Genomic DNA, 27,441 nt, shown 5'->3' with positions numbered 1-27,441 from the left:
CCCCTACACTGCCACCCACTGGTTAACCCTTTCACTGCCAGTGTCATTTACACAGGAATCACTGCATTTATATAGCAGTGATTACTGTATAAATGACAATGGTCCCAAAAATGTGTCAAAAATGTCCGATGGGTCCCCCACAATGTCGCAGTCACAATAAAAATCGCAGATCGCCGCCATTACTAGTAAAAAAAAAAATAATAAAAAATTATTAATAAAAATGCTATAAAACTATCCCTATTTTGTAAACGCTATAACTTTTGCGCAAACCAATCAATAATCGCTTATTGCGATTTTTTTTTACCAAAAATATGTAGAAGAATACGTATCGGCCTAAACTGAGGGAAAAAAATGTTTTTTTATATATTTTTGGGGGATATTTATTATTACAAAAAGTAAAAAATAATGCGTTTTTTTCAAAATTATCGCTCTATTTTTGTTTATAGAGCAAAAAATAAAAACCGCAGGGGTGATCAAATACCACCAAAAGAAAGCTCTATTTGTGGGAAAAAAAGTACGTTAATTTTGTTTGGGAGCCACGTCGCAATTGTCAGTTAAAGCGACGCAGTGCCGAATCGCAAAAAGTGGTCTGGTCTTTGACCAGCAAATTGGTCCGGTCTGAAAGTGGTTAAAAGCAATCTGTCTGTGGGCAACAAAAAGTGCGTGCCTTATAGTGTTACCGGTATAGAGGGTATAAGTAAGCATGTCACTGTAGCCCAATAAATATATAAGTGGTTCAATCAGAATGTTAATATCCAGTAGACTGTTTAAGGTACCAATCACCTCCGCCCAATATCTTTTGAGTTTTGGGCACTGCCAGAAAAGGTGTATTAACATGCCTGTGTTGCCACATCTAGGACAGGCTGGCTTAGATCTCAGTCCCATTGCATGCAGAAATTGAGGAGTTCTATAGACTCTATGAAGGATAAAAATCTGTGTCGGTCTGTGCGATGGGGAAAGAGACACCCGGGGTGAAGACCGCAAAATACCCTCCCAGACCTCCTCTGGGATGGGACTGATATCTTTTTTCCCAGCCAGCCCTAGAGGAGATGGGAAAGTTCAATAAGAATCTATCTGACAATACACTATGTGTAGTAGAGGTAAGACCCTTTGTTGGCCTTGCTTGTACTACAAAGATAGGGGGGAAGAACATCCTAGCAGAGGAGAATTGGGCATGTAAAGCATGTCTTAGTTGAAGAAATTGATAGAACCAATTAGATTGTAAAGAAAACTCACCCCTGAGTTTTTCAAAGGATTTAAGTATACCATTCTTGTATAGCTGAACTAGGGTTGTTATTCCTAATTTTCCCCATCTCTTAAAACCTCTAAGAGCCAAAATTTGAGGAAGTCTATCATTTTCCCATATGGGAGTATATCTCTGGTAGGATAAGAAACACCCAGCATTTTTTTTTAACTGTATCCCATATTTTAAACATTAGCATACATATGGGAATATCAGCGAGCGATACATCCCCTCTGGCGCCATCTGAAATGCATATGAGAATAATCGTTGAGCGGGAAGGAATATCTGCTCCGACTCCAATGCAGCAAAATGCTGTAGTTGGGATGCAAAAAAGTATATCCTTGGATTAGGAACTACCAGTCCACCCACATTTTTGGGATGTTGTAGAGTCTCCAATTTAATACGAGGAGTTTTGTTCCGCCATATTAATTGCCTAAATATGGTATTAATCTTAGTAATTATTGATGTGGAATATATGTTCCTTTCTAAAGAACATTATATTTTATCAAGTTGTTTTTGGAAAAATTCTGCTTTAAGCAGGGTTCCCTTCGAGAATTTGGAGAGCCTTCTTCAATTTCTGGAGCATTTCTTCACTGATGGACATGGAGCTCATTCCAGGCTGGAGACCCCCCTTCAACAACTCGCCTATGCTGGAACCTGCAACACAACTGGAGCCAACAGGGGTCTCCACTGTGCCGCGTAACCACTGACCTGCTCCAAACCCTAACCATACCTTCTTTTTCACCACTTGCCTACTACCATATGGCAAATTCTTTACTTTGTGGCCACTGTAAGCCCCTGTACACATGGTCGGACATTTCGACAACCAAATCTGTCGTATTTTGTCTGTTGGATTCTGTCCGTCGGATCTTGTCCGAAACTGTTGCATACACACGGTCGGACAAAGTTGTCAAAATCCGATCTTTCAGAACGTGATGACGTAATTTTGTTATGATGGGACTACGTTCACGCTAGTAGCCAATAGCTTTGATGTAGGAATTTGATCTGAGCATGCGTGGCACTTTGTCCGATCAAAATTCTCTACACATGATCGGAGTATGTCCTATCGGACCAGTTTTTCGGAAAATATTTCCAACATGTTGTAAAATTTTGTCCGACGGATATTCCGATGGGAACAGTCCGATGCATACCACACACAGTCGGATTATCCGACAACACGGTCCGATAGGACACATTCCGACGGATTCTCCGACCGTGTGTACAAGGGCTTAGACAGTCAGCTTTTATAACTAAGAAGCAGAATGTGCGAAACAGGTCACATTGACCAACAGATTGCAAGTTGATTGCTGTTTCACAAATAAGACATTGCATCGTTTGGTATTTCCATACACAGATTATTATATTTTGTGGAAGAGTTCAGTGCCATGTCGATGTTCTGAGATGCGGAAAGACGACTTTTACACCTCTCTTGCACCCTAACCTCCCAACATTGCCATGGCACAGGTATACAGTATGGAGGCACACGACACTAGAGCAGGCCTCACCTAAGCACTTCCAAAATACACTAAAACCTTTTATCATTAGAAGAACAAAGTCTACCCATCCAGCATACTTATTTAAAAACATGTTCATGACGACATTACAGGTACTTTTTATTCCTCCCTGCATGGTTCCTCTAGAATGTGGTGTAAATATGACTTTCCACCATTGGTGTGACAAATTTTGTTTGGTCAGTGTCAGTGGTTCATTACGATCAAATAGAAGACATGTAGCCATCACCATACTGTACAAGCCCAGCACTTACCTTGGAGTGGGAGGGAGCCAGTAACTATCTCATAGATCACCACACCAAGACTGAAAGAGATAACAGTGAATTAATATGACTTCTATTGCCACATACACACAACCGGACTTTCCGTCAGACTAGGTCCGACAGTCTTCCTGATGGACTTTCGGCAGAGTTCCGATGGACTTTCTAAACAAACGGAATTGGCCACACACAATCAGACTAAGTCCGTTTTTTTTAACGTGATGACATAAGACGGGACTAAAAAAGGAAGTTCAATAGCCAGTAGCCAATAGCTTCCCTTGTGTGGTATTTGGTCTGTCGGGTCAGACCAGCATACAAACTAACAGGGGTGGGTTTGTTTGTATGCTTCCCATCAATGTGCTGACTTGGAGCCATCAGATAGACTTTGCAGGTTTCCCATTGCTGAGGAGGACCAAGAATGTGACAGCAGCACTGGAGGCATCTTAAAACTCGGGTTGGAGAACACCAGAAGCTCAACATCTGGGTTCCCCATCACTGGCAAATTTGTTGGAGGACTTCCAAGTGAGGGCCCTCTCTCCCTGACCCAGACCTTTCCAACTAGACATTTGCAAAACAGAAAAATAGTTTCATTTGGATTCGTTATTTAAATAATTTGTTTAGCTAAATTGTTTCATTTGTTTTCGGAATTCGTTTCATTTATTTGTTTTCGGATTTGATTAGAATATTCCAAATTCGGTCTCATCAAATTCTATTTGACTGAGTTCCAAAAATTTGAATCAGCTTTCGAATTCAAATTTATTCTATACTAATTTCGGAAGACGACCATACTCTTTTTGTTTTATTCTGTTTTATTTTTATCTATTCTATTCTTTTATTTCCTATTCTGTTTCCTATTTTATTCTTTTCTATTCAATTCTAATTTATTCTATTAAAATTTTGGAAGACGGTTACATTCATTCTATTGTTTGTCTTTTCTTTTATTTACCATGCTTTTGTTTTCCATTCTGTTATTTTCTATTTTGTTCTAATCTATTCTGTTTGAATTTCAGAAAATGGTTATATTCTTATTTTTTCTAGTCAATTTGTTTTGTATTCTATTTTTCTATTCTAGTTTTTTTCTATTCTGTTCTTTTCTATTATGTTCTTTTCTGATCTATTTGAATGTATTCTATTCGAAATTTGAAGTTTGGAAGACGGTTATGTTCTTTAAATTTTATTTTGTTCTATTGTTTTCTTTTTTTATTCTATTCTTTTCTATTCTAATTCAAATGTATTCTATTTGAATTTTGGAAGATGGTTATATTAATTATATTCGTTTCAATTCTTTTTTTTTCTATTTTATTCGAATTTCAGAAAGTGGTTATATTCTTTCTATTCTATCCATTTTCTATTAAATTTTCTTCTATTCTATTTTGTGCTTTTCCATTCTGTTCTATTCTATTATTTTTTTTATTCTATACTAATCTATTTGAACTTTAAATTGCGGTCGACAGTTATATTTTATTCTATTCTATAATTTTTTTCTATTCTTTTTTTTTATTGTATTCTATTATTAATTTCTATTCTTTTATTGCCTATTTTATTCTATTTTCCATTCTATTCTTGTTTTCTAATTCAATTTGAATATTTAGACGTACCTTGTTTTGTTCTGTCGGTTTCGTTTAAATTCATTACTGTTGTAATGCCGAAATTTAGATACATTCGAATATGGAATAGCTAAAAAATTTGGACTAATTTTGATTTGGAACAAAACAAACCACACACTTCTATTTCCAACTGAGATGGTCTACTTGTCAGTTTTCTACCACTAGATAGGGATGGGCGAACAGTTCGGCCCGAGCATAAGTTTGGGACAAACTTTGTTCAGATGTTCTGCGACCACCGAACAATATGCGGTGTTCGGGGCAAATTTGAAAGCCGCCGGGACACCGTTAAAGTCTATGAGACACTAACATGAAAAATCAAAAGTGCTCATTTTAAAGGCTTATATGCAAGTTATTGTCATAAAAAGTTTTTGGGGACCCGGGTCCTGCCCCAGGGGACATGTATCAATGACATTTTTTTTTTTTTTAAACTACCGTTTTTTCGGGAGCAGAGTAGAAAGTAAAAACAATAAAAATGAAATATTCCTTTAAATATTGTGCCTGGGGGGTATCTATAGTATCATTGAAAAAAGAGCATGGGATCCCCCCCCCCCAGTCCATTACCAGGCCCTTTAGGTCTGGTATGCATTTTGAGGGGAACCCCGAACCAAAAAAAATGACATAGGGGCCTCCCCCAAAATCCATACCAGACCCTTATCTGAGCACGCAACCTGGCAGTCCGCAGGAAAAGAGGGGGGATGAGAGAGGGCCCCCCCTCCTGAACCATACCAGGCCACATGCCCTCAACATGGGGAGGGTGCTTTGGGGTAGCCCCCCAAAGCACCTTGTCCCCATGTTGGTCCTCATCCCCACAACCCTTGCCCGGTGGTTGTGGGGGTCTGCGGGCAGGGGACTTATCGGAATCTGGAAGCCCCCTTTAACAAGTGGACCTCCAGATCCTGGCCTCCCCCCTGTGTGAAATTGTAAAGGGGTACCCCTGCCATTTTACAAAAAATGTGTCAAAATGTTAAAAACGACAAGACACAGCTTGGGGACAAGTCCTTTTATTAAAAAATAAACCAAAAAAGAAAAAAAAAAAACATAACTGATCCTCCTCTATGGGAGGCTCCCACCGCATGACCCTTCTTTGCTTTTGACAGCTCTTATATAACTGAGGGTGGGGTCACCCGGTGACGTACCTGGGTCACCCCCCCTGATACCACGGGTACTTCCCTATGGCTTCCCCATGGCGTCAGAGGGAGCGGGGTCACCCAGGTGCGTCACCGGGTGGCCCCGCCCTCAGTTATATAAGAACTGTCAAAGTCGATGAAGCGTCACGCGGCGGGAGCCTCCCATAGAGGAGGATCGGTTGTGGATTTTTATGTTTTATTTTTCGGTCCGGCGTGAAGAAGATGAATGGACATCGTGGGACATTTTTATTTTTTAATAAAGGACTTGTTCACATGCTGTGTCTTGTCGTTTTTAAAATTTTGACACTTTTTTTGTTAAATGGTAGGGGTACATTTGTACCTCGTTACCATTTCACATAGGGGGGAAGGCCGGGATCTGGGGGTCCCCTTGTTTAAAGGGGGCTTCCAGATTCCGAAAAGCCCCATGCCCACAGACCCCCCACAAACACCAGGCAAGGGTTGTGGGGATGAGGCTACCCCAAAGCACCCTCCCCATGTTGAGGGCATGTGGCCTTATACGGTTCAGGAGGGTGGGGACGCTCTCTTGTCGCAGGCCCTTTGGGCCTGGTATGGATTTTAAGGGGACCCTCACGTAATTTTGTTTTTCATTTTGGTTCGGAGTTCCCCTTAATATTCATACCAGACCCAAAGGGCCTGGTAATGGACTGGGGGGGACCCCATGCTCTTTTTTTCAATGAGTTTTATCGATATTGCCGAGACCATTCATTACAGACGCCAAAAGTTTTAAATTACAATTTTTCCTTTAGAAATTTAATTTTGCTGTGGTACTGTTCTAAACACTGGAAAAATGCGCCATTTTACAGGCATACTATAGACTCCCCCTAGGCACGATATTTAAAGGAATATTTCATTTTATTGTTTCACAAAAAAAATCACTGCTCCCGAAAAAACGGCCGGTTTTAAAAATTTTCTTTGCATTGATACATGTCCCCATGGGGCAGGACCCGGGTCCCCAAACACTTTTTATGACAATAACTTGCATATAAGCCTTTAACCACTTCGATACCAGGCACTTTCATGCTACACTGTACCCAAACAAAATTTTTATCATTTTCCCACAAATAGAGCTTTCTTTTGGTGGTATTTGATCACCTCTGGGGTTTTTATTTTTTGCTAAACAAACTAAAAAAAGACCAACATTAAAAAAAAAAAAAAAGTTTTTCTTAGTTTCTGTCATAAAATTTTGTTTTCCCCTTCACTGACTGGCACTTATAAGGTGGCACTGATGAGGAGGCACTGATATGTAGAATTGATGGGCACCAATAGGCGGCACTGATATGCAGCACTGATGGACACTGACAGGTGGCACTGACAGGTGGCACTGATGGCTACTGACAGTAGGCTGTGATGGGCACTGACAGGCGGCACTGATGGGCACTGACAGGTGGCACTGATGGGCAGCACCGATAATGAGGGACTGATAGATTACTGGCAGGTATTACTGCTGGGCACTGATTGGCCCTATGGTGGGCTCTGGCACTGTGGTGGGCACTGGAAGACTTTATTATTGTGTTCATTGCTGGGCACTGATTGGCAGGTGACTGGCACAACTGAGGGTGCTGTGCTGATAATCAATGTACTGATTATCAGCAGAGCACCCCCCCCCCCCGACAGCCGCCGATCGTCTCTCCCTGTCAGCGCGAACCGAGGAATGCCATTTACTGGCACCTCCTGGTTCATGCGATGATCAGCTGTGATTGGTCTTTGACAGAGGCTTCTTATCATGATCAGAGATGCGGCATGTCAGATTGCTGGATGTCAGCGTGTGCCATCATGTTATCCTGCTGGACGTCATATGACAGAACCACTTCCCAGCCCTCATTCTTTATACGGCGGGCGGGAAGTGGTTAATATTAGCACTTTTGATTATTCATGTTCGTGTCCCATAGACTTTAATGGTGTTTGTGTGTTCTGCCAAATTTTTTGCCTGTTGGATATGTTCGAACCGAACCAGGGGGGGGGGGGGGGGGGTGTTCGTCTCATCCCTAGTATGTGCCCTAGTAACTGCACCTCCACAGGGTGACACCCTCAGTGGGTGTGTCCAGTGAAGAGTCTATCTGATCACTTGGAGTTCCAGCCTGTTGATGGGAAGCAGAAACTCCTCCAGTCTCCAAGAACTCTCAGTGGACTTAACCCCAGTACTCCATCCCAGTCATGTACTGTAGGCCTGTGTCTGTCATTACTATTTTTCAGTGCAGAGGGAGAAAGCATTTCCCAGTAGGTGATCATCCAAAGTAGAGCTATGTCCTCCAATAAACAAAAAAATATATATTATATTTAACATGCATTCCTTCTCTAGTGTCTTTCCATATATATATATTAGGCAATCAAACTCAAAGTACCATTTAGCTATGTATTGGGTTCAATTAAAAGCCTGGCTCACCTAACATCAGTTGTGGTTGGATGGGTGTAGTTAAAGTATCACTTTTTTTTAACAGTTTTCAATTCCCAATGGGACAAATTACATGTAATACCCATCTTGTTTGGTATTCTGTACCACTAGACTGGGTGCTCCCTGCTCCACCTTGGCACACAGCCACCTGACACTACAGCTAGCCTGGAGATGGCTACTTCGCTATCCAGCACCTGTCTCTGGCTGCCAGCACTTGGCCGAGGCCCGAGGTTTTACTTATGATGGTCATATACATAACAATAATAGATTGATCTCACAGATGTGATTGCAATCACAACAACTAAAACCTCAATATAGTTGCCGTGCAAGCTTTCACTTAGACCCAGAAAATATCTGTCTGGCACCAACCTGAAGATCTCGCTGTGCACATCATACTCGCCACTAGTCAGCGACTCCGGAGCCTTATACGGCAGCTCCAACTCCTCCGGTTCCTCATTAGGATTGCGTCTCATGGAACTCTCCGTCTTGGAGAATTCAAATCCTGATAACTGCAGGAAGAGCAAAGGATGAAGGGCAAGGTATGAACTGTGAGCTGTCACACAACTCTGCATGTTCATAGAGACAGAGATCATTAAAAATGTGTAATAATTAGGACCTAATTTTGCAGTAAATCATACCCAAGACAGGGACACCTAGGAACAGTCCAAGCAGGATTATTCTGCACTTTCATTGGTACACCAAGCCCAAAATCGAGCTACTAACTAAACTCATGGTTAGTTCCTGACTAACAGGGTGTCTCCCAATGGGTTACCCAAAATAAACAGGCAGCTCTGGTGCCTTTTTAGTTTTCTTTCAATAGTAAAACTTTTCAACCAGCACCAAGCTCTCAGAGAAGAAAATTAGCCCATCAGTTGACATACATAAAGGAGATAGAGATCCCTGATCATCAGTCAGATAACAAATAAAGGACAGAGAGATCCCAGTTAGATAACATACACTATAATACCAAAAATATTGGGATGCCTGCCTTTAAATGCACATGAACTTTAATGGCATAACAGTCTTAGTCTGTAGGGTTCAATATTGAGTTGGCCCACCCTTTGCAGCTATAACAGCTTCAACTCCTCTGGGAAGGCTGTCCACAAGGTTTAGGAGTGTGTCTATGGGAATGTTTGACCATTCTTCCAGGAGAGCATTTGTGAGGTTAGGCACTGATATGGACAAGAAGGTCTGTCTCACAGTCTCTGCTCTAATTCATCCCAAAGGTGTTCTATCGGATTGAGGTCAGGACTCATCCATGTCTTTATGGACCTTGCTTTGTGCTCTGCTCAAAATCATTTGGTGGAGGGGGGATTATGGTGTGGGGGGTGTTTTTCAGGGGTTGGGCTTGGACCCTTAGTTCCAGTGAAGGGAGTTCTAAGGCCTCATGTACACTGCTGCTGCTAAATGGACGTTTAGGAGCAGTTGGGCTTTTTATCAACTGCTCCTGAATTCTCCTCTATGTTATCTTATCAGTATCAATATTCTGTTGGCTTTGCTTGCAGCAGGCTGGCATTGTATACCATTGCTGAGCCTGTCATCTTCTAGGACCCCCAGGTCCTTTTCCATCCTAGATTCCCCCAGAGCTTCTCCCCCTAATGAGTAGATTGCATTCATATTTTTGCCACCCATATGCATCATTTTAAATTTTTTCTACATTAAACCTCATTTGCTATGTTTTTGCCCATCCCATTAATTTGTTCAGATCTTCTTGCAAGATTTCCACATCCTGCAAATAACTTATTGCCATGCTTAGCTTAGCATTGTCTGCAAATACTGAGATTGACTGCTTATCCCATGCTCCAGGTTGTTTATGAATAAATTAAATAGGATTGGTCCCAGAACAGAACCCTGGAGGACCCCACTTTCCACTCCAGACCATTCAGAGTATTCCTCATTTATCACTACCCTCTGAACTTGCCCCTGTAGCCAGTTTTCAATCCATGTACTCTCCCTATGGTCCATGCTGACAGACCTTAATTTTACAGTAAACGTTTATGTGGAACTGTATCAAATGCCTTTGCAAAATCCAGATACATCATGTCTACAGGCCTTCCTTTATCTAGATGGCAGCTCACTTCCTAATAGATTGGTTTGGCAAGAACGATTTTTATGAATCTATGCTGATTACTGCTAATGATATCATTGCTAAAATATTGTATAATAGTCTCTTATCATTCCCTCCAAGAGCTTACAAACTATTAGGCTAACTGACGTTAGGCTAACTGTAGTTCCCAGGGATATATATTTTTCCTTTTTTTAAATATTGGTGCTGTATTGGCTTTTCTTCAATCAGCTGGTACCATTCCAGTCAGTAGACTTTATAAAAATTAGGAACAATGGCCTGGCAATTACTTGACTGAGTTCCTTTTTTCAAGTCTATATCCCCTGTTAGCCATGAGGGTGCTTCCTGTGACGTGTCATGAGGATAAACACTGCAGTTTTGGTTACTGAAGTCCCCTGTTTCCTCCGTGAAGACTAAGAAAAATAATAAATTCAATACCTTCCCCATCTCTCCATCCTTTGTAACCAGATTTCCTTCATCATTTTTTTATGGGGCCAATATGATCTTCTCTCCCTCTTTTATTATTTGTATACTTAAAGAATGTTCTATCTCAGCTGCCCTGATTGCACCCTTATGTTTCTTATTGCATACTTTGTAAACTTGGAATGCTGATGATGAACCCTCAGAATTATATTTTTTGAAGGCCTTCTCCTTTGCTTTTATATGCATTTTTACATTGGTGTTAAGCCACCCAGGACTTTTATTAGCTCTTTTAAATGTATTTCCCATTGGGATACCCTTATTTAATATGCTCTTAAAGCAGAGTTCCACCCAAAAATGGAACTTCCACTTTAAGTGCTGGTGACCCTCTGACATGCCACATTTGGCATGTAATTTTTTTGGGGGGGGAACAGGTAACCTGTTTTTACAGTCACCCAGCTCCCACTTCCTCCCCTGGCTCTGCGGCGCAGGAAGGAATTGACCTCTCCCCCCCTCCCTCCCTGCAATGTTCTGGGACACGTTACAGGTCCCAGAAGATTGCCCGGCCATTCACAGCATGCAGCGTGGCTCACGTATGCGCAGTGCGCACCCGGCTGTGGAGTCCCAGCCGGGTCGACCACAGTTAGAATGCCAACCAGTGGCGGCCTGCCCATAGGGGGCGCCCGGGCGCTGCCCCCCCTCCAGGCAGTCACACACAAAAAAAAAAATTGAAACAAATTTTTTTTTTTTTTTTTAAATGGCCCTTTAAAAAAAAAAAAATGAAAAAAAGTCCTTAAGTGCACTGTGTACGAGCGCCGGACACAGTGCAGCGCTGGACACAGTGCACTATGTGAAGCGCCACGTCAACGCAATCACAAGATTGCAGACGCGGCGCTTCATTTGCGGGGTTTTAACCCGCCTTGTGGCGCAATTAAAAGTGCCGATCTGCATCCGCCCGGCGCCCATAGGTTTACTATGCTATGGGCTTTGAGTGACAGACAAGTTAGTCTGTCACTTCCGGTCTTCCCCTGTGTCAGACCAGTGCACCGAGCAGAGGAGCAGAGGAGTGAACTCCTGCGCTATGAAACAACAACAAGGTAGATGCTGGAAATCCACAGGAGGGGGGCAGAGCTGAATGATTCCACTGACAGCCAAACGAGGCACAGCAACACCAGTGGAGATATTAGAATCACTGATGATCACACAAGGCTGGTCTCCTTATTTCTACAGGATGGATGGAGGGGGAGGTTTCACACAGGCTGTGTGTTTATCAAGTGCTGATCGTCAGTGCTTCTATTATCTCCACTGGTGTTGCTGTGTCTTGGTTTGGCAGTGTCAGTGGAAGCTCTTGTGAAACACACAGCCCATATGAAGCCTCCCCCCACCCACCCATTCCTCTGTCCCTGATTCATCCCACCCACCATCTCTCTGTCCCTGATCCCTGATCCATCCCTCTGTCCCTGATTCATCCCACCCACCAGCTCTCTGTCCCTGATCCCTGATCCATCCCACCCACCCACCATCCTTCTGTCCCTGATCCATCCCACCCACCATCTCTCTGTCCCTGATCCATCCCACCCACCCACCATCCTTCTGTCCCTGATCCCTGATCCATCCCACCCACCCACCATCCCTCTGTCCCTGATTCATCCCACCCACCAGCTCTCTGTCCCTGATCCATCCCACCCACCCACCATCCCTCTGTCCCTGATTCATCCCACCCACCAGCTCTCTGTCCCTGATCCATCCCACCCACCCACCATCCTTCTGTCCCTGATCCATCCCACCCACCATCTCTCTGTCCCTGATCCATCCCACCCACCCACCATCCTTCTGTCCCTGATCCATCCCACCTACCATCTCTCTGTCCCTGATCCATCCCACCATTCTTCTGTCCCTGATCCATCCCACCTACCATCTCTCTGTCCCTGATCCATCCCACCATCCTTCTGTCCCTGATCCATCCCACCTACCATCTCTCTGTCCCTGGTCCATCCCACCCACCATCTTTCTGTCCCTGATCCATCCCACCAACCATCTCTCTGTCCCTGATCCATCCCACCAACCATCTCTCTGTCCCTGGTCCATCCCACCGTCCTTCTGTCCCTGATCCATCCCACCTACCATCTCTCTGTCCCTGGTCCATCCCACCCACCATCTCTCTGTCCCTGATCCATCCCACCAACCATATCTCTGTCCCTGATCCATCCCACCAACCATCTCTCTGTCCCTGATCCATCCCACCGTCCTTCTGTCCCTGATCCATCCCACCTACCATCTCTCTGTCCCTGGTCCATCTCACCAACCATATCTCTGTCCCTGATCCATCCCACCCACCATCTCTCTGTCCCTGATCCATCCCACCATCCTTCTGTCCCTGATCCATCCCACCTACCATCTCTCTGTCCCTGGTCCATCCCACCCACCATCTCTCTGTCCCTGATCCATCCCACCAACCATATCTATGTCCCTGATCCATCCTACCTAACATCTCTCTGTCCCTGATCCATCCCACCATCCCTCTGTCCCTGATCCATCCCACCCACCCATACCTCTGTCCATGATCCATCCCACCCACCATCCCCCTGTCCCTGATCCATCCCACCACCCCTCTGTCCCTGATCCATCCCTCTGTCCCTGATCCCATCCCACCCACCACTGATCCAACTCCCCACCCCACCTCCATCCCTCTGTCTCTGATCATCACCATCCCTCTGATCCCACCACCAAAGGCAAACATGTAAGATATTGCATTATTGCAGTCACTAAATGTGATGACTGTATTTGTTTTATTTTATTAGGCTTTCTTGTACTTCATTGTCTGCGGTGACCTCTGCCTATTGCTGTTTCCCGAGCACCTTTTTTGTGTTTCCTGTTTTTTTTTTCTCTGGTGAACGAGGAGTGTGGCTGGGCTGTCAGACATATTGATGTGTCATTAGAACCTGGTGTATAATGTAGAGCCTGGTATATGATGTACAGAGCCCTGTCTATAATGTAGAGCCTGGTATATGAAGTATAGAGCCCTGTGTATAATGTAGAGCCTTGTATATGATGTACTACAGGGGACGGAGTTGGTGGATTCTATAATGGGTGGGGCTTATGAGAAGTGGGATGGGTCAAAAGGGTGGGCGTGGTCTAGCGCCCCCCATCTTAAAACTTCACCAGCCGCCACTGATGCCAACGCCGCAGAGAGGAGGGGGAGAGGGGCAAGGCTTCATGCGCCCACATCGCTGGACAGTGGGACAGGTGAGTGTCCGATTATTAAAAATCAGCAGCTATACTTTCTGTAGCTGATGACTTTCAAATGGGTGTAGCTCTGCTTTAAAGCACACCCATTTTTCCTCCGTGTTCTTCGTTCCTAGGATTTTATCCCATTTAATATCTTCTAGCAAGGACCATAGTTTATGGAAGTTGGCTCTTTTGAAATTCAGTGTCTTTGTATTCCCCTTGTTTCTTATTTGTGTGATTTATACTGAAGGTAATTGACCTGTGATCGCTGTTTCCTAAATTGCCCCGTATTTCCACATCTGTGATCAAGTCTGTATTGTTGGTAATCAGCAGGTCTAGTAACGCTTTGTTTCTTGTTGGTGCATTTACCATCTGACCCATGAAATTGTCCTGCAAGACATTTAGGAAATGGCAAGTTTTAGACTTGTGCGGTTCCTTCCGCCCAGTCTATGTCTGGATAATTAAAAACCCCCATTATAATGACATGTGCCATCCTTGCTGCCATTCCGAACTGTGATAGGAGGTCCGCCTTCCTTTCCTCCCTCTGGTTGGGGGGCCTATCGCATACTTGCCAGTATTGCTTTCCCCTTGGTTTCCTCCCTTTGTAGCTCTACCCATAATGATTCTACCTCCTCCCTTGCTCCATTAGTGATGTCATCCCTCACATTCACTTGTACAGCGATTTTGATATACAGGCATACCCCTCCCCCATTTTTACCCTTCCTATCTCTCCAATATAGGGAATACCCTTGAGCTGTTGAACCAAGTCTCTGAAACTCCCACAAAATCTAAATCCTCCTCGTACAATAGCAACTCTAGTTCTCCCATCTTGTCCACCAGACTCCTGGCATTAGTGAACATATTTGGTGTTCTGAGGTAACAAATAGGACTTGTCACTGTACTTACCTCTCGGGTTTAGGTGCTTTAGTCGATCTACCACTAATGGCCCCAATATTACCCTCTGGAATTTGTTCCACACTAGCCATCTCTACCTTTGGACCCTGCCTCCCGTCACCTAGTTTAAAAGCTCATCCAACTTTTCGGCCATCTTCTCTCCCAGTTGATATGCACCTTCCCCATTTAGGTGCAGTCCTTCCCTGCTAAAGAGCTGGTAACCGACTGGGAAATCAGGCCAGTTCCCCAGGAACCCGAACCCCTCCTTACTACACCAGCTCCTCAGCCACTTGTTTACTTCCCTAATCTCCTGCTGCCTCTGGTGTGGCTCGAAGTACCAGTAGTATTTCTGCGAAAATGACCTTGGAGGTCCCATTCTTCAATTTAGCTCCTAAATCCCTAAAATCATTTTTTAGGACATTCCATCTTCCTCTGATTTTTGTCATTGGTGCCAACGTGCACCATGACAGCCGGGTCTTCCCCAGCCCCTCCTAGTAATCTGTCCACCAGATCCATCATGTGCCGAATCCGAGCACCCAGTAGACAACATACAGTTTGGCGCCTTAGGTCTTTGTGACAGTTTGCCCTCTCTGTCCTTCTGAGAATGGAGTCCCCTACCACCAGAATCTGTCTTTCCTTCCCCTTGGCTTGAAGCATACCTGGAAATCTCCGATCAACGTTTGAGCACACACTACAGAAAAAAAATCAATGTGTTAGACTATTCTCATGTTAGACTAACACAGTCGAGCGCCAGTAAGAGTAAAAAATAAAAAAATTTAAATTAAGTTGCTGTTCTCACTGCTAGAGAGCGAGCTGGTATAATATTCACATTATCCCCCATAGGACAAGTGGTAATGGGGGAACTCCACAACAAAGAAACTATTGGTAGAGGGTTGGGTTACCTTCAGACTGTAGCCTTTCACCAGGTACTTGCGGCTGCTCAGACTCCTATGGAGGAAGGCTTTCTTCTCTGACTGGTGAATCCTATTCCTGCCTGAATGGTAGGTGGCTTTCACAACTTTGTGGTGTATGCTGGAAATCGAGAACACAGTGTAAGTAGTGGTGAAAATCAGGGCCGGATTAAGAGTATCATGGGCCTGGTGCTGAGGATTTTGATGGGCCTTTTTATGGAAATAAATAAAATGAAAAAAAATTTTTTTTGTTAAAGTAAATGAAATATTTTAAACAAAACACTCATTCACACTGTATGCGCAAGGGAACCCATGTGAATAAGCCCCTAATTTTTTTAATTAAATTATTTTCTTCATTTATTATTATTTGTTGGAGTTTTTTTATTTTTTTCACAATATTTTTTGGGGGAGAATGGAGCAGTGGAAGGTCCTTTGCATACACAGGGGGGCCCAGAGCAGGGGGAATCTAATGGACAGTCTGGGGAGATCAGTATGGGGGGGGGGTGGGCGCAATTACAAGCACCGATCCATAGAGGGAGGCTGTCCTGTTGATGGTGCTTGTGATTGGCCACCGCACTGATCACCTCCGACTTTCAGATTCCCCCTGCTGCAGGAGGTGCAAGGAGCATCTCATGCAGTGCAGTATCCAAATGGTCAGTCTGTCCCTGCTGGGCCTATATTAAGGTAGGGGCCTGGAGCTGCAGCTCCAATAGCCCCTACGTTAATCTGGCCCTGATGAAAATCGACATTATTCTTGCATGATCAGCCAATTCATCTGCACTCTGAATGACACCTATAGGGCCACATTACCATAAGAATGATAAAATAACATGTACCTGTACAGAGCGCTGGTGGCATCAAGAGCCATCATGAGTTTCTGCCCCCAGTTCAGGTTCTTCACTGTTTGTAGCATGTCACGTAATGTCCCTTGGTCACAGTACTCTGTCACGAGAGAGTAGCGGGGTCCTTCACCTGAAACAGAGAAGGAGGATAAAAACAGGTGACCAGGGAACCAACCTCCCAAAAAGAGGAGAGAGGACAATGATGGGACCAGACGTGTGATTAGAAGAGGATGTTGAAGAAAGGATGAATATAGAACAAAGACAGGAGACCAGGACAGAGGGATGCAGAGAAGATGAAGATAAGAACAGCTGATGAAAGAAAGGTGTAGATATATCTAAAAATCTACATATTCTAGTATAGTATATATACTAGTAAAATACATATTATTCTAGTATTCTACTATACCCACAGGGGCATTTCAGGATGAATTAGCAAAGTCTTTGTATAAATGTGTCAGTCAATGTCCTCTCTCCTAGAGGGTGTGTGTAGAGGAGATTTGTATGTCTTTATCCAAGGCCGCATTTCCAACTTGCTTTTAAGAATCAGTTTCTTAGTAGAATACTTCCAGAAAGGTTATTTATTGTTCAGAAAGATAAGCAAAGACAAGACTGACATCTGGTAACATATGGCATGGTGATGGCTTCAGAGGGAGAGACTTCTGATGTTACATTCTCCAAAGTGTAGAGTTCCTTCTCTTCCCACCTCTCTTCCCTCTCTACCATAATCCTACTCCATTCTTATACTGTTTCATGATGTTATGTCAGCATATCCTAATAACACCCATATTTTCATATATACCTAATATGGTTCAGTCTAAAGATAAGTAGCATAACTCCACCCATTGCATTTGCAGAGCGGACACAGACGCAGCCCACAATACTTTTTGGCGGATTGTATGGAGGTAGAACACAAGTCAGTTTATGTCTGCCACTACTTAGAGGTGAATGGAGGGTCCAATTGGTCGGACTGTAAGACTGACCGTGCGAAAGGGGTCCAAGGCTGCTTTCACACTGATGCGCTGCGGTTTACCCGCACCACATGTGCAACGCAGTGTACCTTTGGCTTTCCTGCAGTTTGCAATAGACTTCTATAATATTCTGCAGTTTGGTGCACTTTCAGAAAGCTCACTAAACTCGCAGGCAATAATAGAAGTCTATGGCTCAGTGCAGGTAAACTGCTCTGCACTTGTGGATCAGTTTGAAAGCAGCACAGGAACCACTGCAGAAAAGATATGCTCATATTTACACTGTGATTGACCTTTAATAACAGTATTCTTTCTATTCTATCCTGGAGCAGGAGATCGCGGGCCACATCATAGGGCTCCGCGGGCCGCATGTGGCCCCGGGCCACTGGTTGGACACCCCTGAGGTAGAGCCTGATCACATTACCCTAACAATGCAAACTGTAAACAGGAATATATAATTACCATAGCTAAGGAAAAGCCAACATAAACATACACAGTATGCTAATTAAACAACTAGCCTCTGACCATTAACCCATACAAGATTAAAGTATAACTAAAGGCAAAACATTTGTTTTAAGTTTTGGATAGAGTGGAGAGGGATTAAAAGACTTGTCAGGTTGTTTTGCTGTCTGTGCCCCCATTAGGGCGATTCCCCTTCTCTATTTGTCCTGTTTACCATTAAAGCGGGAGTCCGCCGGGACTCCGCGTTTTTTTTTTTAAAAGCCAGCAGCTACAAGTACTGCAGCTGCTGACTTTTAAAATAGTGACACTTACCTGTCCAGCGCGCCCGCGATGTCGGCACCCGAAGCCGATCTGTAGATCGTCTCTCGGGTGCTGCCGCCGCCATCTTGGGTATGGGAATCAGGAAATGGAGCCTTTCGGCTTCATTTCCCGGTTCCCTACTGCGCATGCACGAGCCGCGCTGTGCAATAAGGACGGTCCCCGCTGCCTCTGGGATCTGTGTGTTTTCCCAGCAGGCAGCGGGGCACTTGCGGAAAGGGACGGGCACTTGCGGAAAGGGGCGTAATATACGCCCCTTTCCGCAGAGAGCTATCCCGGAAGTGGGTGCAGATACCTGTACTGTACAGGTATCTGCACCCCCCTCCCCCCTGAAAGGCGCCAATTGTGGCGCCGGAGGGGGGGAGGGTTCCAATGAGCGGAAGGTCCACTTTAGGGTGGACCTCCGCTTTAACATTGAAAGTAAAAGAAAACCCCAAATTTTGGTTGTCCCCAGAAAAGGGGACACTAATTCTGGTGACCTGGTGACTCTTCATTTGTAGGGATTTCCTCTCACTTCCTGTTTGGCACATATGGTGAAAAAAAATATAACCGGTTATATCCCTCCCTTACTCTTACCAAAATAAAATAAAAGTTTTGCCTGTACTCCAGAAGGGAAGCTTTATTGTTCTTATTCAGAGAATTGATCCAATTAGAGAATGATCTGCTCTCTCCATGGGATCTGAGGCTGAACTGAGCTCTTTACCATGCTTTGACAGGGAAAAGCAGACAAAATCCCCAGTCTCCTCCATAGGTATACCTCACAACCCTCCCGGATTCACCGGGACTGTCCCAGAATTTCAAGTAAATCCTGATGTCCCACGAATGTGGACTGAGTCCTGCAGCGGAGCCAGGTACTGGAACAATTTCCGGTACTGGACTCCACTAATCACCCTGTTGGTGCGTACCAAGCAGCCACACTGTGTTGCAGCTGAGGCTCTCTCAGTGTCCAGCAGTACAGTCCCTCCCCCGCCCACTCGCTTGCTGTATAGGATGTACAAGGTGGGAGGAGAAGGTGAGTTAGGTCAGCTTCACCTCCTCCCCATGTCCCACAACCCCCAGCATGCAGCCAATCTGTGCTGGGAAGGGGTTGTGTGGGCAGGAGATTTTAAAGCAGACAGTTATCCTGGTGTCTGCCTGAGCCTCTGGACTGGGGAGCAGCTAGCCAAGGGTGAGTGAGCTCTCCCCTCTCTTCCTCCCATAGTGATCTCTCCCCCCATGTGCCATAGCGTTCCTGCCTTCCATCTCCCATAGTGATCCTTCCTCCCATGTGCCATAGCGTTCCTGCCTTCCATGTCCCATAGCGTTCCTGCCTTCCATGTTCCATAAGATTCCTGCCTTCCATGTGCCATAGTTTTACTTCTATCCAGCTTTTCATGTGTCATAGTGATCCTTCCTGCCTTCCATGTGTCATAGTGATCCTTCCATGTACCATAGTGATCTTTCCTCCCTTCCATGTACCAGTGACCTCTCCTTGCTTTTTTCAATGTACCATAGTGATCCGTTCTTCCTGCCTTCCATGTACCATAGTGATCCTTCCTTCCTTTCTTCCATGTATCATAGTGATGCCTCTTTCCTTTCTTCCATATACCATAGTGATCCTTCCCTCTCTTTCTCTCCCTAAGAGTTAATTCACACTGGAACACAATACAGGGAAGGCGTGTTCTGTGTGTATTTCCTGCACTGTATGCAACCATGGTGCCCATGTAAGAAGCATGTTGGTGCCATTAATTGTTAATGGCAGCATGTCTGTGGCCACCAAACAACATGGTACTGCAGTACTATGCTGTTTAGTGTGGTACTATTTGAAAAAGTAGTGCTTTGCAGAGCATCCCCATTCACTTGAATGGGTTGTGGTCAGAGGGCAGTAGTGTTCCCCAATGCATCACCCCCTGATCCTGCCTCTGCAGCTAAAGGTGGAGCACTTGGCAAGGTGGTAAAACCTTGTGGTTTTACCACCCCTATAACCACTAGTTTGAATGGAGCCTAAGTGTTATGTGGCATATTTCTGAAATTTGAGATAAGATTTCTACTTTATACGGCGACAGGTTGGCTCTTCTGCGCAAATCGCCTTAGCTTGACCATGACCATCATTTGCTACTATGTGCAGTACTTATTCCTTGGCTCCATCCCAGGTTCCTCAGGTCCTCTGTTATAAGCTCTCTGTCTAACTTCAGTATATACACAACCGGATATATTTTCTAAATGATTGTGTTAAGGGTTATATGAATCCCTGAGACTCCAGCTTGTGCCACAGCAATCAAAGCATACTTTATAGGTACATGGAAGCCCATGTTTTGTTTAACCACTGCTCTTAAGCCCCTTCCACTATCATGTTTGGTCACACCCACTTTTTGCTGCGGTGCGATACGCATTCCGCAGGTCACTCTCTCCCTGAAATGTCCCTAATTCTCAAGTTCAAAAGTTGGGAGGTATGCATGGGCCATAATCAGTGGGTAGGAGGATTGCCCCTAGTCTCCTACAAAAGCCTCTTCCAGTTGTGTCTGTCACATTCAATGGGAACAGATATAGATTGAAGAACAGAAACAGAACATTTTAACAGAGAAGGTGGACATGAACAGAAGCAGTAGATGGGGGCAGAGGAAGAGGATGAGCAAAAGACAAGGAAATCAAGACAGAGAAGGACTGGGACAGCAAAACAGAGAGAGAAGAGGAGGACTGGAACAGTCACATATTATGAACAGAGAAGGATGACAGAAACATATATTAGAGACCAGAACAGAGAGTTGCACACAGTAGGAGAGAAACAGGACAGGAATAAAGACAGTAGATGTGGACAGAGGAGGAGAACCGGACAAATACAAGAAAATCAGGACAGAGTAGGAACAGGAACAGACACAGGAAATAAGAACTGAGAAGGTAGACAGGAACAGATGCAGGAGACCAGGACAGAGAGTTGCAAAGAGGAGAAGAGAGATAGCACAGGAAAAGACAGTATATGTGGACAGAGGAGAACAGGACAGAAATCAGGACAGAGATGAAGGACAGGAACAGACACTGGAGAGCAGAAAAAAGAAAGGCGGAGGACAAGGACAGACAAACGCACATCTCTTATTTTAATGTTACATGGAAGCTAAATTATTTTACTCACTCGTTTCTTCAAAACAAATGCCAAAAACCTGCAGAATGTTGGGACTTTCACATTTCTTCATGATCTCGCACTCTTTCAAGAATGTTCTCTTTACAAACCTGGATAAGATAAGAAATCACAGATAATATAATGCATTTATCCAAGCCTCAAAGAATGTGATTCCATAATTAGATGTGCTCCAAAGGGCAGGACAATAATGACGATGGGCAGACTGGGGTTGCCCATAACAATCATTTAGAACCTACTGCCATCAGATCGGTTAGAAGAAGATTTGTGATTGTTTGCTCTGGGTGCCTTCCTGGGTGACTTACTCATTGTCGGTCTCCAGTTCTCCCAGCATGACTTTGATCAATACAAAGTTCTTGTTGTACTTTCCCTTGTACATTTTGTAGCGGTCGGTGGTGTTCACCAAAGCTCCATACTCCAGTTCTATAGCTTGAATTACTCTGATGTTCCATGGTTGGCCATTCTGGTCCTTTACTGAAAAAAAGAACACAGATGAAAAGACCATGGATGACTGTTCATGGATGTCTGGCCTCCTCTGACCTTTTATTGGACTGTTCTACTTTGTTCCCGGACACCTGCCAGACAAATTAATCTAATATACTCATCTACTGTCCATGGGCGTCCGTAGAACTTTTTCCAAGGGGGGGCATCATTTCAAGGCCACTCATGCTCCGCCCCTTTTTGGCAATCTAATGAAAATCTTTCCACTGGTAATACATATGTGTTATATAACAGATAATTCATCTTCACTTTGTATTGGAAGTTACTCTGGCGGATGTGTTCCATGCCCATATAGCCTAGAGAATGTACATCTTTTTACATTGCAATACATCTGTTGTGGCCATATTTTGATCTCATATTGTCACTGTATAGGCTGTTTTCATAAAGATAAAAATATGGCCACAACAGATGTATTTCAATGTAAAAAGATGTACATTCTCTAGGCTATATGGGCATGGTACGCAGCCACCTGAGTAACTTTGCGGACGCCCATGCTTTCAAATACCAGCCCTGGAAAAAATTTAATACCAGACTCACAGCATTATTATACCAGTCCAACAGCATAACGTCATTAATTTCTTGTTCATGAAAGGGAAAAACCATGCATTTTAAAGCACATTTGATGAAGAGAGTATTAGATATAGATATGAAATCACATAGGGATATATATATATAATATATATATAATATATATATATTCAAATTCCAGTTAATAGTGGTAAGTGATCAATCATCAAGGGGGACCCCAGAAACTCAGAACGTGGGGGGGGGGGGGCACCTTCTGCAGAATGAATACTCTAAGGTAAGGGGGGTGGGTTACTAGTATAAGGAGGAGACCCTTTATATCAGTGCCCCTTACATTATCGTATTCACTCCCCCTTTACATCAGTGACCCCCCCCCCCCCCGACTGGCCTGGCGGTGCTTTCACTGACCTCCTCTCAGGTGCACTGTGCAGGGCTCAGTCAGTCGGCTCCAGCTTGGTGGCTCTGGTTTTATCCTATAGTCTCCTGTCCACAGTCCACACAAGTCTGACTTCTCCCATGACCCCCATTCCAGCGGTGCTCCCACTCTTGACTCCTTTCCAGACTCCCTCAGAGACTGCAGACATGCTACAGGAGATGGACAGAGACTGCAGACTTGATGCAAGAGCTCAATGCAGCCTCACCAGTGCTCATCAAATTCAGCCTCACTGTGCCCACCAATGCAGCCTCACTGTGCCCACCAAATGCAGCCTGTCTGCTGTGAGATGGAGTGGTCCCTGGCCACCTGCACCTTCAGCCGTCCTCATTTTCCGGCCCCAGTCAGCCTGCCCTCTGGTCCTGGGGAAGTGGAGAGCACTGAGTGGGAGAAGGGGGAGCAAAAAGTACTGGCGGGGTTGGAAAACACATAGGTGGGGGCAAAGAGCGATAGGGAGTGGAGATCACAGGGGTGGGGAGCGGAGAGCGCTGGGGGGGAACTTGAGAGTACTGGGGGGGCCAACAAGAACAGGGGTAGAGAGCACGGTAGGCTGAGAGCACTGGGAGCGCTAAGAGTGTGGGGTGGTGGAGAGCACTGGGGGGGCTAAGAGTGTGGGGTGGTGAAGAGTACTGGGGGGGCAGAAAAACAGGGGTGGAGAGCACGGGGGCTGGAGAGTACTGGGGGGTACAAAGAGCAGGGGGGAGTGGAGAGCAATGGGGGGAGCTTGAGAGCACCAGAAAGAACAGGGGTGGAAAGCATGAAGGACTGGAGAGCACTATGGGGGGTGGAGAGCACATGGGTGGGGGCAAAATGCAGGGGGAGTGGAGAGTGCTGGGGGGGAGCCAAAAAAAACAGGGGTGGAGAGCATGGAGGGCAGAGAGCACTGGGGGGACTGAAGAGCACCAGGGGGGCAGAAAAAACAGGGGTGGGGAGAATGGGGGGCTGGAGAGTGATGGGGAGAGCTGAAGAGCACTGGGGGGGAGAAAGAACAGGGGGAGAGAGGGGAGCACTGGGGGGGGGGGAAAGAACAGGGGGAGAGCACTGGGCGGAGTGGAGAGCACTGGGGGGAACAGGGGGGGAGGAGAGCACTGGAGGGGAGAGCACTGGGATGATGGCTAGAGAAGGATGGGGAGAGCTGGGGAGCAGCAAGAACAGCAGAGGAGAAAACTGAGGGGGGGCAGGAGAGTGTGGTGGTGGAGGAGAGCACTGGAGGGGGTGGCAGGAGAGTGTGGTGGTGGAGGAGAGCACTGGAGGGGTGGCAGGAGAGTGTGGTGGTGGTGGAGGAGACCACTGGGGGGGGGAGGAGAGTGCGGCGGTGGAGGAGAGCACTGGGGGGGGCAGGAGAGTGTGGTGGTGGAGGAGACCACTGGGAGGGTGGCAGGAGAGTGCGGTGATGGAGGAGAGCGCGGTGGTGGAGGAAAGCACGGGAGGAGGAGAGTGCGGTGGTGGAGGAGAGCACTGGGGGGGCAGGAGAGTGCGGTGGTGGTGGAGAGCACTGGGGGGGCAGGAGAGTGCGGTGGTGGGAGAGAGCACTGGGGGGGGCAGAAGAGAGCGGTGGTGGAGGAGAGCACTGGGGGGGGGCAGGAGAGTGTGGTGGTGGAGAGCACTGGGGGGGGGGCAGGAGAGCACTGCAGCCCCCCCCCCCGATCCTCCTATCCAGGCACTGTGGCACGGATGGGTATCTACTCCTCTGGATCACAGCGCTGGATGGCTGTGTTCGGCGGCCGCTCTGTAACACAGTCCCGTCCCTCCAGACCGGCTCATGTGATAGGCAGAACGCGATTCTCTCTACTATCATACGAGCTGGTCTGGGGGGGAGGGACTGTGTTACAGAGCGGCTGCCGAACACAGAGGCAGCGCTGTGATCCAGAGGAGAGAGCGGAGGATGCAGCCGCCAGCGGACTCAGAAAAAAAAAAGCAGCATGGCGGCGGCGGCAACACCTTGGGGATTCCGGGGGGGGCACTTGGCCCCCTCTTGCCCCCTGCTGCGGACGCCCATGCTACTGTCTGTACTAAAGGGATAACTCCAGCCAAAAAACTGCAGACAAAACTTTGCTTGCTGCCCCAGTGATGGGAAATTTCCCCAGTGCGGACACAGACAGCAATAAAAAAACTACAAAATAATGTATCCATATTGGGAAAAGGAACAGAACAAGATGACCAGAGCTTCAGAGTGGAGGAGAGAGACAGAAAATGAGGACAAGGTAGAGACAAGAAGCAAGGACCGAGTCATGAATCCAGTATAGAGACAGGAAATTAGGACAAAAACAGGAAATTGGAACAGGCACTGGGAATGAAGACAGAGACAGGAAGTCAGGACAGAGACATCAAACCAGAACAGAGACAGAAAATCAGGACAAAAACATGAAACTAGGAGAGAGACAGGATGTATCTATGAACATCTTACATTGATCCCTGTAAAGCGGCGGTACAGTTAAGGAGCGGTGAGAGACTATCCACTATTCCCGCATATCCTGGGTCCGCCGTGACCACCTATGCTTCAGTATGGGTTACTCAAGAGTGCTGTGAATTTTTACATTTGGCGTGTTTATTCATTCTTTGATGTGAGTGCAATGTGAGAGATTTTTATGTGTGATTAAAAAGTTTTATACTGTATCACGCTATGGAAGCAAATCTTTTCTTTGTTGCATGAGAGTATATCTATGGGAACAGCCGTGACACCTATGGAAACATCCGTGGCGTCTATGAGAACAGCCATGGTACTAGCCCTGCATTCTGGAGTGGAAACCTGGATACCCCATTTAAACCCTGTAAAGGGAAAAAGCACATCCAGCCAAACATGAAAGTGTGAGGCATATACAGCGGGTGAGTGTAATCACATAAGGGGAGAGGAGTCACATCTAGAGCGGTGTGGTGGAGGAGTGTAGATGTAATCTGCTGTTTATTCAAGAGACACTGGTTAAACGTTTTTTTCACTATTCCATTATTTGGATTATGATCTGAAGATTCAACGTATGGACTATGATTTTACTGGGATACATTATATTCTCAGGAGCTTTTCACAGTGGTGTTGGTAACAATGTTCTTGGGAAGTGGACATTGTTTGATAGAACTTGAAACAATTCATTTGATTCTCGTTACTTGTTTATTTATTTTTAGTGTTGAATAATATTTAGTCACAGGATATTTTTTTCAACAGATCGTATATATATTTGTTATCACTATTCTTCTGGTAATATGTAACTATATAATAAGTTGTGTTAATTAATTTCGATACAAACTATTAATTAATTTTTACTATTTTCTGTATGCTCGGGGCAGGGCTTGCACAGTGTAGTAACATTTAGTAATTCATGTTCACTGGATTGGGTCTATTATCTTTAATATTTTTGAATTCACTGGTGTGGATTTATATTCAGCGCCGCTTCTTCTCTTGTTTAGATAAGGAATACTGCACACATTTTGTTTTTTTAAAGTGGCGGCTTAGTGTATAGTGTTTTGTTTAGCGCAGTGGTGATACACAATAGATGGAGGGAAAGAGTAAGTGTGTCCTTGTTTTAAATAAAACAATTAAACATGATCCAGTATGCTCTAGCGGGGGGGGGGGGGGGGGGGGTAAAAAATTCCTTCCTGATCCCCTAAGAGGCAACTGGATATTCTCTGGTACTTTATCTATAAATACTGTATATAGAGCTGTAGATATTATCCATTTTAGCAGGGGTTCCCTAAAACCCAAACATTTTCCCATTCTAAATGTTGAGAAAGGCTGGTCTAATATTATTGGCCTTTACCTTATGCGCCCGCAAGAGATACTTTAACTTATTTTCACTCCTGTGAGCCTTCTTGGATATCAGAATCCCAAAATAGCTGGCTCAGATGTCCCAATGGGTTTGGTATCAATGTTTGGATGATATAATGATTTCTGATACTTACACATCTCCATTGTCTGCTGAGCCCCGCGATCTACCTGGTCACCAACCAATCTCATCTCACCTGTATAAAAACAGAACATCATTCTCACATAAGACTTTAGATAGCATAGGCATGAGCTAAACTGTCTTGTCGAATTTGCATCATAAATTTACTCATAGAAGTAATTCAGCGGAGTCAATGGGCAAGGCAAATATATAGAAGTTTAAAGTAGTTTTAGGAGTATTTTTTTAACTCTTCAGTGCTCTTTTACTCTGGAATAAGGTCTACTGTATAGATGGATACATTTGCTTAGGAACGGGACATACACTTTAATAGAAGGATGTTGTTTTTGTTATGCCACGCACACACGACCGGACTTGGTCCGGTGGACAATCCGACGGACTTTGCAGCTGAGGTCCACCAGACTTTCAAACGAATGGACTTGGCCACACATGATCACTCCAAAAGTCAGACGGATTCGAACGTGATGACGTACAATAAGGAAGTTCATAGCCAGTAGCCAATAGCTGCCTTAGCGTCGGTTTTAGTCCGTCGGACTAGCACACAGACGAATGGATTATCCGCTAAAAGCTGAGTCCAGCAGACAAATTTGAAGCCAGTCTTATTTCTAGGTCCGCCGGACTTTTGGGAAGAAAAAGTCAGCTGGAGCCCACACACGATCAAATTGTCCGACGGACCAAGTCCGCTGGAATGTCTGATCGTGTGTA

General features: G+C 45.1%; 1 protein-coding gene across 1 annotated transcript in view; it reads right to left on the bottom strand.

The window, feature by feature from the left end:
* LOC143929245 (mixed lineage kinase domain-like protein) overlaps positions 1 to 27,441 on the bottom strand; it is a 48,849-nt gene that overhangs the window by 8,978 nt on the left and 12,430 nt on the right. Inside the window, exons 3-9 of the mRNA XM_077453405.1 lie at positions 26,735 to 26,794; positions 21,687 to 21,855; positions 21,376 to 21,473; positions 16,516 to 16,651; positions 15,671 to 15,800; positions 8,531 to 8,670; positions 3,009 to 3,058 (exon numbers count right to left, since the gene is read on the bottom strand). Of these exons, the coding sequence (XP_077309531.1) occupies positions 3,009 to 3,058; positions 8,531 to 8,670; positions 15,671 to 15,800; positions 16,516 to 16,651; positions 21,376 to 21,473; positions 21,687 to 21,855; positions 26,735 to 26,794 (783 nt within the window). The remainder of the gene's footprint in view (positions 1 to 3,008; positions 3,059 to 8,530; positions 8,671 to 15,670; positions 15,801 to 16,515; positions 16,652 to 21,375; positions 21,474 to 21,686; positions 21,856 to 26,734; positions 26,795 to 27,441) is intronic.

The sequence above is a fragment of the Lithobates pipiens genome, unplaced genomic scaffold (genome assembly GCF_037356315.1).
Source record: "Lithobates pipiens isolate NorthernLeopardFrog02 unplaced genomic scaffold, aLitPip1_a1.2 Scaffold_10, whole genome shotgun sequence".
NCBI classification, from domain to species: Eukaryota; Metazoa; Chordata; class Amphibia; order Anura; family Ranidae; genus Lithobates; species Lithobates pipiens.
Note: the sequence above shows the minus strand (reverse complement) of the source record. Positions and strands in the feature narration are given on the sequence as shown.